Source organism: Phocoena phocoena, chromosome 7, assembly GCF_963924675.1.
Source record: "Phocoena phocoena chromosome 7, mPhoPho1.1, whole genome shotgun sequence".
NCBI lineage: Eukaryota > Metazoa > Chordata > Mammalia > Artiodactyla > Phocoenidae > Phocoena > Phocoena phocoena.
In genome coordinates this window covers 70,830,089-70,842,154 of record NC_089225.1, presented here as the reverse complement: position 1 = coordinate 70,842,154, position 12,066 = coordinate 70,830,089, and the positions used below count along the sequence as shown (strand labels likewise).

General features: G+C 38.6%; 1 protein-coding gene across 6 annotated transcripts in view; it reads right to left on the bottom strand.

The window, feature by feature from the left end:
* Positions 1–12,066, bottom strand: part of PMS1 (PMS1 homolog 1, mismatch repair system component) — a 98,424-nt gene that overhangs the window by 52,993 nt on the left and 33,365 nt on the right. For all 6 annotated transcript variants that reach the window (XM_065880250.1, XM_065880253.1, XM_065880251.1 and 3 more), the window contains one exon: positions 8,729–8,892. In XM_065880250.1, coding sequence (XP_065736322.1) covers positions 8,729–8,892 — 164 coding nt within the window. The remainder of the gene's footprint in view (positions 1–8,728; positions 8,893–12,066) is intronic.

Here is a 12,066-nt window from a genome sequence, read left to right as displayed (position 1 = left end):
GTTAACAAAAACTTTCTACTGATGAGGTAACAATAACTTCACTTTAAAAGTTTGCTTTGATTCTATTAGGTTTTTCCGGAGTGAAATCAAAATTATGCCAGAGTAATTCATGAAGGTACTACATATAAGAGGAGAAAGACAGATGCACCCATCCAAGAATAAAAAAGGCATGTATACAGTATTATCATTTGCCTAGGCATTAAGTTAACTAAATCAGGTATCCTCACCTCTTTTCTGTTCTTCATTTTCTATGTGCAGTCAATCAGTCTCATTGATTCTTCCTTATAATAGCAATCACACTGTTTTCTATGCCCAATCTGCTTATCCTATTCAGACCCACAGTGCCTGAACGTTTGTTACAGCTTCCTAACTAATGTCACCATTTATAGTCTCCTATAATTTCTCCCAGCACACTACTCCCAAACTAACTGTCTGAGGTAACACCCTGATCAAGTCACTTCCCTACTCTCAATTTTCTATTTAAAAAGAAAAAATCAGCCTAGCATTAAAGACCCTTTATAATCTAGCCTCAAATTGTCTTTCAGGATTTATCTTCCTGTATTCCTTTATATAAAATACTTACTCACCTAAATTGACTTATTCACTGCCTCTAAATGTGCTCTGTACTTTCCTACCTACATCTTTTATATTCATACTATTCCTCTACCTAGAATGATCTTGGTCCACTTATCTATATTAGCAAATTATACTGTAATAGAATTAGCCTATGACCCACCCACTTGTGGAGTTCTAGGTGAAATCACTTTTACAGGTTGCTCCTACTTCACTGCCAAGTGAAGTAACACCCACCTGCCAAGTGGCTAAAGTCAGCCGTCCCTCTTCGGTGACTTCCTAGGAGCCCTCCAGAAAAAAAGGGAAATGTCTCGAGTATAAAAGCTGATACTTGCTGTTTTCCCACCTCTCTTTTCCAGATGCTATTTCTGATTCTAGTGACACCATTTACCACTGTATCTTTGGTGCTTTAATACCTATGTTCACAATCCCGTATGGGCTAGTGCCACCAATGTGATAAGAGTACTCCTGTCCTCCATGCTCTCAATCCTTGATCACACTCATTATTTTAACACATATTTTTTGAGTACCTACGTGAAGTACTACCATCGACTAGGGACACATCGGTGAAAAAATAGTCAAAAATGCTTCCCCTCATGGAAATTATATTCCAGAGGAGGAGAGAGAGAGACAATAAATTAAGATAAGTACAACAGGGCTTCCCTGGTGGCGCAGTGGTTGAGAGTCCACCTGCTGATGCAGGGGACACGGGTTTGTGCCCCGGTCCGAGAAGATCCCACATGCCGCGGAGCAGCTGGGCCCATGAGCCATGGCCTCTGAGCCTGTGCGTCCGGAGCCTGTGCTCCGCAACGGGAGAAGCCACAATAGTGAGAGGCCCGCATACCGCAAAAACAAAACAAAAACAAAACATAAGTACAACATACAGTGTATTCGATTTTGAGAAGTTTTAAGAAGCAGCAGCAGGAAAACATGTGTGGGGCGGGAGAAATGGTTATAATTTTAGGGTGGCTAAAGAAAGCTTCATTGAGAAGTTTTAAGAACTAAAAGATGAGGATTGAGCCAGATATACAGAAGGATGTTCTAAGCAAAGAACTACAAATACAAAGGTTCTAAGTTGGAAGTATGATTAGTACGTTCAAGGAAAAAACAAGGAGGCCAGGTAGCTGAAGCCAAGAAAAGAAAAATATGAGATCAGACATAATAGTGGATCAGATCATCTATAACAGGGGTCAGCAAACTATAGCCCAAGGACTGACTCCAACCCACTGCCTGCTTTTTAAAGTAAAGTTTTAATACCTACGGCTGCTTTCATGCTACAACAGCAGAGCTGAACAGTTGTAAGAGAGCCTGTATGAGTTAGAAAACCCAAAATATTTACACTATGGCTCTTTACAAAAAAAGGTTTACTAACCTTTATGTAGAACTCACAGGCCATTTATAAAGACTTTGAGATGGAAACTCACTGAAGAGGAGTTGCATGACCTGAATTACATTTTTACAGGTCACCCTAGCTGTTGGGCTGGGAACAGACTAAAGAGAGAAAGGTAGGAAGTGGGGAGATCCAATTAGAGTACTATTACAAAAATCCAGGTGAGAGATGATGGTGGCTTGGACGACAGTGGTAGTCAGACATGGTGAAAAGTAGTTAGATTTTAGATATATTTTGAAGGTAGACCAACAGAATTTACTCTTTTATCAGATAAAAGTGTGAGAGAATCAGTAGTCAAGGATAACCCTAAGGCTTCTGGTTTGCCAACAGGAGAAACAGAATTCTCACATGCTGATGCAGAGGATGTGGAAAGAGCAATTCTGAGAGACAAGGTAGGGAGCTTACTTTTGGTCATGTTAAATGTGAGGAGCTTATTACTAAACATCCAAAGAGAGATTTGGGGTGGTAGTTAGATCTATGAGTTTGGAGTTCAGAAGAGAGCTATAGAATGGAGATAAAAATTGAGGCATCATCAGTGTATAAATGATATCTAAAGGCATAAGCCTGAATAAGCACATCAAGAAAAGAATATATATGAGAATAAATTACACACACACACACACACACACACACACACGCACACACACACACATATGAGGATAGATTCCAGAACTGAGCCACAGGACACTAAATGTTTACAAGTTAGGATATGAGGTGGAACTAGAAGACTGATAACAAATGGTAGAAAGATAGGAAAAAAACCAAGTATGTGTGTTGACCTAGAAGACAGGTGAAAAAGTGTTTCAAGGATGCGGAGATCAACTGTGGCAAATGTTAAGTAAGATAAGATCTGAGAAGTGACCACTGGATTTAGAAATCTGAAAGTAAATGGTGACCTTGGTAAGAGTTGTGGACTGGCAGAAAGAGAAAGTCTGACTAGAGTGGGTTCAAGAGAGAATGGGGGGAAAGTAATTGGATACAATGAATACAGACAAGTATTTTAAGAAGTTTTGCCCAAGTGAAGGAACTGGCCTTGCCTAGAAACATGACACATACATCTATAGCAACAGAAGGGAAGGCTGAATGTATGGGCACAATTGCAGACAGGTGGGTAGTTTGTAAAAGTTCTCTCTTGATTGCCTCAATCTTCTCAGTGAAATAGGACGTAAGATCACGTTATGTCCTAGTTCCCTGTACTACTCTTGTGAAGATAGGGAAGAAGGACTTGACTATCTGAGAAGAGAACACATGAAATAGCCCTTTGGGACTTCCACTCAATGTGTGGATCATGGGCCAGCAGCAACTGCACCACCTGGAGACTTGTCAGAAATGTAGAATCTCAGGCCCTCCCTGGCCTTGTAAATCAGGATCTGCACTTTTAACAAGATCCCCAGGTGATTTGTATGCACATTAAAGTTTGTTTAAAGCACTGATATAGGAGACCAGGAGAGAAAATGGGCGAGAGAAACACAGTATGACTACCAGGCAGTACAAAGATTAGTGATCATGAATTTAAAGTGGTACTAGTAATTTTGATTTGCATTTCCCTAATAATTGGCAATGTTGAGCATCTTTTCATGTGCTTTTTTGGCCATCTGTATGTTTTCTTTGGAGAAATATCTATTTAGATCTTCTGCCCATTTTTTGATTGGGTGGTTTGGTTTTTTTTTTATATTGAGCTGTATGAGCTCTCTGTATATTTTGGAGATTAATCCCTTGTTGGTCACATCATTTTAAAATATTTTCTCCCATTCTGTAGGTTGTCTTTTTGTTTTGTTTATGGTTTCCTTTGTTGTGCAAAAGCTTTTAATTATGTCCCATTTGTGGTATATATATACAATGGAATATTACTTGGCCATAAAAAAGAATAAAATAATGGCATTTGCAGCAACATGGATGGACCTAGAGATTACTGTACCATTAAGTGAAGTAAGCCAGATAGATAAATATCATGCAATACCACTTATATATGGAATCCAAAAAAAAAAAAAGGATACAAATGACCTTATACAGGTCATTTGTACAGAACAGAAATAGACCCCACAGACCTTATACAGAACAGAAATAGACCCCACAGACATAGAAAACAAACTTTTGGTTACCAAAGGAGAAAGTGGGGGAAGAGGAATAAATTAGGAGTTTGGGATTAACATATAACATATACACACACATATGTGTGTGTATATATATACACACACATATATATTCTTTTCCATTATGGTTTACTACAGGATACTGAACATAGTTCCCTGTGCTATACAGTAAGACCTTGCTGCTTATCCATTCTATACATAATAATTTGCATCTGCTAATCCCAGACTTCCAATCTCTCCCTCCCCCACCCCCTCTCCCTAGGCAACTACAAGTTTGTTCTCTGTATCTGTGAGTTTGTTTCTGTTTCGTAGATAAGTTCATTTGTGTCATATTTTAGATTCTACATATAAGTTACATTATGCAGTATTTGCCTTACTCTTTCTGACTTACTTCACTTAGTATGATAATCTCTATGGCATTATTTCATTCTTTTTTATGGTTGTATACTCAAAATTTTGTAATGCTAAGTGAGCATTAAGAGGAATACAGATATAAGCAAGATGCAGCCCTCCCTTCCACAAGAGGCTGTTGGGATGGGGAGAGAGAATGCAAATCACTTCCAACAAAGCAAAAGTGACATAATAGGAATACACAGAAAATGCTATGGAAAAAGCTACATAATAACTAAGTCTTGCTGGCGGATCGGGGAAGACTTCAAAGTCTTTTTTAACAGTGTGAGCAAACATCAAAATTAGAAATCAACTAAACTAAAATTTGACTTATATATGGCCCTCATCTTTTCTATATAATATTTCACAGAAGTTAGGTGAAAAGTAAAAGAAGTTAATATAACAAAGAAGAAAAATGAGAACCATTAAAAAAATTATCATTAATTTGCAAATAAAAACAAATAAATGAACAACCAATCATGATTGATAATGAGCCCCAAGCTAACCTTAAAATATATCTGAAGGAACATCCACCTTCACTAATTAAAAAAGAAATAAAAACAAACCACCCAAACTTTCAAGGTTAGTACTGGAAGAATATATTCTTCAGAAGGAAGAGGCATTTGAACCATAGTCCTGGACTGGAATTTCTCTTTGATTATACTGCCTCCACAACACTGGCTGTGATGGGCGGGGGGAGGGGTGACCCTTTAATACTGGTCCAGTTATGGGCAAAGGACTTTTCCTTGATTCCTCACGGCACAGGTGAAACAAAACTGGGACATTCAAAAATACATGAGTAAGGGCTTCCCTGGTGGCGCAGTGGTGGACAGTCCACCTGCCGATGCAGGGGACACGGGTTCGTGCCCCGGTCCGGGAAGATCCCACATGCCGCGGAGCGGCTGGGCCCGTGAGCCATGGCCGCTGAGCCTGCGCGTCTGGAGCCTGTGCTCCGCAACGGGAGAGGCCACAACAGTGAGAGGCCCGCGTACCGCAAAAAAAAAACCCACAAAAAAACATGAGTAAAAGGCTAAAAGATGCAAAGTAGAATAAAATGAACAAAGGGAATAACATGAATGTAGGGCATACAGATTATAAGCTACCACTTATTTATCTTTAGTTTATAATCTAATAAATGTGTCCCTTCCTTCTCATTCTTGGTCATCATTCTTCCAGACTTCAAAAATAAATAAATTCATCCCAATAAGCCTTAACATTCATGTCACATGTAAGCGGGATAGGTAGAAAGCCATTCCTTAAATTACTTCTCTCTCTCTTTTGTAAGGGACAGATCAGACCTTCTTATGTCAATAGTATCCAATACAGCTTTTTTTTTTTTTTGCGGTACGCGGACCTCTCACTGTTGTGGCCTCTCCCGTTGCGGAGCACAGGCTCCAGACGCGCAGGCTCAGCGGCCATGGCTCACGGGCCCAGGTGCTCTGCGGCATGTGGGATCTTCCCGGACCATGGCACAAACCCGTGTCCCCTGCATCAGCAGGTGGACTCTCAACCACTGCACCACCAGGGAAGCCCTCCAATTCAGCTTTTGCAATAACAGCAGGACTCTAATTATCAAGACAGGATTAAATTCAAAACAATTTTTTAAAATACAAATGATATTTTAAGCAAAGGAAAATCACGAAAATCCACAAGTATGAAGTATCCCTTATCTGAAATCACGTATTTACCATTATGTTCTAAACTAGTGGTCTATAAAATTACTCATGCACTTATGAAAGAGCTAATACTACTAAGTGGGTTTCAGATATCACCACATTGAGAAAAACTTCTAATTCGGGGAAACAGCTACTTTATAAATGAAAATATATGTAGCAGGACCTCACAGGGATTCAGTTACAAAACAAAAGTTGAAGACTGTAGTGCTCATCTAAGAAATGGCTCTAGCATTTCTCCAAACAAAATCTACTTTAAATAAAGTCACTGAATCTACTTGTAAATTATTTCTCTCTGGCTGTCTCATTATTCAATATGCTTTCAAGGAACATGGTGATGAAAGAAGAAAAATACCTCTTTCTAACATAACCATACTGGCAAGAACATCAACATTATCAGTATTCAAAGAATGTCTTGGCAGGTTAAACCTTCATAAAAAGAAGGAACACTATCTAATCCAAGATGTCAAAATAGCAATAGTACTTCTCATATTATGTGCAATATGATTGTTTCTAATGTAGAAAAAAATTTCAAAAAAAGAAGAGACAACAATATTGCCATCTTTAAATTTTAAGCTAAAGCCAAAAAGTTCTTCAGAAAAGCACATAAAGAATGACAAACATAAGCATGTTTGTAAGAGCAGAGCAGGACTCAATGTTCAAAGAGATTTATGATAATGTATCAATGCTATTTTAGGACATTTAACAATATAACATTTGAGGCACAAGAGCACTATTAATAAATAGAAGAGTGAAAAAATAATTTATACTAAAAGAAAAAAGCTTGAAAATATAATTGAGTCCATGATTTCCTTGTGTCATAATAGCTAATACTTAATTTTACTATAAAACTTTTGATAATCTTACATTACTTGCATGGCATAACACTCTCCAGGATTTGACCTGCATCTGAAATTACTGAAGACCACCGAGAGACCTGTGTTTGCTCAGTATAAGTTCAGATACGGTGTCTTCCAAAAATTATAAAATACAGTGTATTAAAAAATACTACTTTCCAGTTTCAAAAGAAAATGCCTACACTGATGATCTTACACAGGTTGGGATAATAATATAAACTTATTCAAAGCTTAGAAGATATATATTTGACTTTAAATATGCATCTCCATTACACAGGGCAATAATATTCTTCTGTTTTCTCTTAAAACTTTTCTCTTTGGTTGTAGTCACTTTTCTTTTATAAAAATGTAGCTCCTGTCTTCATGTTTTACCTTTTTCCATTTGTTTTCCCTTCCTGTTCACTGTTTCTTCTGCCCTTAATATTTTCTTAACTTGGGTAATTCAACTTTTAATGACTAAATGTCCTTTGGATCAAGAGGTCATAGGGTTATTTATATTAACAGGATGAGTCTCTATCTATCAACATCCTGAGGAATCCTAGCATGATAGAGCTGGAAGGGATCTCAAGGTATCATTTGGTTGAGCTCTATGCCAGCAGGAACAGGTGGCTGACTATTCTTAATGTTTTTCTTCATTTTTTTAAGATGACCAAAGATTTTGATCATAAATATTCCACCATAACTTGGTTTAATATGGAATCTTCTTAATAACAAGTAAAAAGACATGGAGTGGAAAGAAAACTGGATGAAAAAGGGTTCTGACCTCAGTAGTATTACTTACTGTAAAATAGAAAACAATTCCTTAGATCATTCTGAGCTTCAAGTTCCCCATACAAATAGAGATAAGGCTGTCTAACCCACAAGGTTATTGTAAGTGCTCTGAAACCTGGAAAAGAACTACACAAATGTAATGTAGTATTAAAATGGGAAGACAAAACAGTAGAGTGTGAAGAACCTATACTCTGTAGGCAGGTAAAGTTTTGAAACCCATCTCAACAATTTACCAGCTTTGCAACACTGAGCAGAGTATCAAACCTCTGAGTTCAGAGGACAACTGCAAATTGATATAATGTCTACCTCACCTGGCTGTTGCTGTGGATATAGGAGTTTTACACACCTAGCATAGGCCCTGGCATTGTGTACACTCTTAATAAATGTTAACTCTCTACTCCCCATCAGGTTTCCAAACTTCTGCTGTGTGGTTGGTTCTACTCACCTTACATTAAATATTTTGAAGTGCATGTGTGGAATTTTATGAAAAACATAACAATCAGAAGATATGTAAACCTTTCTTTCCCCTAAGATTCATCAAGCAACAGGAGGAATTCCTTATCAGCCCTGCTTTGAAAAATGGAAATGAGGTAGTTTCCTTTAAAAACTTAACAAAAAACTCTTCCAAAGAAGAAACAGTTTAGAATAGAAGGTGGAAAATGTTACTAAATTGTGAATTCTTTAAAGGAAAAGAACAAGTCTTACTCATCGTCATATTTAGGAAGCAAACATTTCTTGGATGGAAAAGTCTCTTGGTAGAATCACCTATCTTAGAAATTAAGAAATAAAAGGTTCAATCAGATTTCATATAGATACAAGGTAACAAAGTAAAGATGCTCTTTAAACAATAAAGAAAAAGCTAAACAAATGTGGACAAATTTTGAAAGAAGACTCTTTACATATCTGATTTAGATAAAATACATTGTCCCTTTATTATATCATATACCAAAAAAGTCCTGTAGAAAGTACAGTAATGCTTACCTTGTTATGTACAAAAACAATCCTTACGTCAGGTTTAAGTATACCATAGTTTATGAGGAGATCTTGGACCTTTTTTATTTCCTCTTTACATTTTTTAGCAGTTGAGTAAAATTGCTTTCTTACAGGTAGATTCTTAAACAATCGTAAAGCAGTTACAGTTGTACCTGTTGGCAGATAAGAGGAAAGCATATTTAGATGTGGAAGGAACTTCACACATCTTCAAATCCACCTACAATCAGTAATTAATCCCTTTTATCACTGAAGGCCAGCCCTCTTCAAACTCTGGGAACACAAAGAAGGCTCAACCTTGCAAGCTATTCTGATCCCTTGCTAGGCTCTCCTATTTTAACAGGTCTGACCTGCTAAGTATGATCCCTTCTATGTGATCTAAACAAGAATAATCTTATTTCTACCACTGCAGAGAAACATGGGCTTACTAGAATGTACAGTATCTTAAGAAATCTGCTGATATTCAAACTACCTGGTGATGATGCTTATTCTGCACTTTGAAATACATAGGTGGTATAAGGCTAACAGCATATGTGATAACCTTAATTATTCAATTAAAAATTCTTATCTGATGCTCAACATCGCTAATTATCAGAGAAATGTAAATCAAAGCTACAATGAGGTTATCACCTCATACTGGTCAGAATGGCCATCATTAAAAAGTCTACAAATAATAAATACTGGAGAAGGTATGGAGAAAAAAGAACCCTCTTACACTGTTGGTGGGAATGTAAACTGGTACAGCCACTATGGAAAACAGTATGGAGGTACCCTAAAAAAAAGTTACCATATGATCCGGCAATCCCACTCCTGGACATATAGCTGAAGAAAATTCTAATTCAGAAAGAAACATGCACCTCAATGTTCACAGCAGCACTACTGACAATAGCCAAGACATGGAAGCACTCTAAATGTCCACTGACACATGAATGGATAAAGAAGATGTGGTATATGTATACAGCAGACTATTACTCAGCCATAAAATAGAAATAATGCCATTTGCAGCAACATGGACAGACCTAGAGATTATCACACTAAGTGAAAAAAGTCAGACAGAGAAAGTCAAATACCGTATGGTATCACTTATACGTGGAATTTAAAATATGATATAAATGAACTTATCTACAAAACAGAATCACAGACTCACAGACATAGAAAACAAATTTATGGTTACCAAAGGAGAAAGGGCAGGAGGGAGGGATAAACTAGGAGTTTGGAATTAGCAGATACAAACTACTATATATAAAACACGTAAACAACAAGGTCCTACTGTACAGCACAGGGAACTATATTCAATATCTTATAATAACCTATAATGGAAAAAATATGAAAAATAATATATATATGTAAAACTGAATCACTTTGTCGTACACCAGACACTAAGACAACATTGTAAATCAACTATACTTCAAATAAAAAAAAATTCTTATCTGAAATAATATCTAATTGCCTGGTTTAATTTACCTCATCTCCTGAACAACAACAAATACGCAAAACACAGGATAATCTAACGAAAGGATTTTTTAACTTTGAACTTATTTAACTAAAAAGTTGAGGGGTGGGATCAAGATAGCAGAGAAAGAGGATACAGAGCTCACTTCCCCTCTCTAACACATCATAAATACATCTACTTGTAGAGCAATTCTTACTGAAAACAAACTGGAGACTGGCATTAAGACTCTTATACAACCAAAGGTGTAAGAAAGATGCATACGAAATCAAGCAGGAGGGGAAGAGAAGCAAGTCTGTGTAATCCCCCTCCTCTTCTTGGAGGGGGCACAGATGTGGAGGGAGTACACAGGCTCAGAGATCCTCCCTGAGGAGTGAGCGGTTTGAACCACTTACTGGGTACCCCATCCCTGGGGTCCAACACCAGGAAGAGGAGTCCCTTCAGGTGGTTTGAAAACCAGCAGGATTGACAGTGGGGCTATAAGAAACCTAGACTCCACTCATGAAGAGCACGCACATGCTCGCTTACTCCTGAAATAAGGCAGAGGAAGCAGATTAAAACTGCCCAGGTCTCTGGCCTGTTTCCCACTACCACCCCAGCACATACCTCAGACAAGCTGAGCATCCACTCTGGCTTGGGCTCATTCTGTGGCACAGCTCCACACTGTGACAAGGGCTGCCACAGCCAAAGGGAGTGCACCGTTGTAGGGGATGGGGCTGGCTTGGACCTGGGGCAGCATCCAAATGGGGTAGGGACAATCATTGCTGGCACTTGCAAAGGAAGTGGATTGGGAATAGTCCAGAACTCTGGTGCCAGGACAGCCATGGTGCATGCCTAGTCCACACTGAGCATCGGCCCTGGTCCCTCTTGCTCTGCAGCATAGCTCCACATTAGGGCAAGGGCTGTCCTGGCTGAAAAGAATGCACAATTGCAGAGGGTGAAGCCAGTTCAGGCCCGATGCAGCATCTGAGCAGGGTTGAAGTCAGCCACTGTTAGTGCTCCTGGAGAGAGTAGATCAAGAGTAGTATGGAATTCTAACTGGTGCCAGGACCACCACAGCCTGCACCCCGACCCATGCGAAGCACCCACACCAGCCTCTCTTGCTCCAGCTCCCCTTGAGGGCAAGTGTGCCGATGCTGGGAGGGGAGAGCACACACTTAGAGGGAAGAGAGCCAGCTCAGACCTGACCCTCAGACCTTCTATTCCAGCAACATGGGACCTGATCCCATCCCCAATAGGGTGGTATTGGCCACTGAGCAGAGGAGAAGCCCCAGCTCACACGTGACTCTGGTTCTAGCCCATCTATCTCTAGCCCTACTCCCCAACCAAGGTGAAAGCTGCCACTACTCCATAGGGGAAGATGTAACTCATGCTCATATAAAATCCAGCTCTCCCACCAAAGGCACCTGGCACACACAGACAGTATAGGGATGCTCCCAGACAAGGATGCCACTACAAGACCAAGATAAGTAACTGTTTCACCAAATTCCATAGTGACAGAAAAAGTTAAGCAAAATAAGAAGACAGAGGAATTCGTTTCAAATGAAAGAACAAGAGAAAACCCATGAAAAAAACAACTAATGACACAGGTAAATAATTTACTAGATAGAGTTCAAAGCATTAGTAATAAGAATGCTAACTGAACTAGGGAAAAGAACAGATGAACAAAGTGAGAACTTTAACAAGGAACTAAAAAGAAACAAAAAAGAACCAGTCAGAACTGAATACAATAACTGAAACAAAAAACAAAAAACAGTGGAAAGAATTAAGAGTAGACTTGGTGATACAGGAAGAATGCATAAGTGATCTGGAAGATGAATAATGGAAATCACCCAATCAGGACAATGAAAAGAAAAACAAATTTTAAAAAATGAGAAGA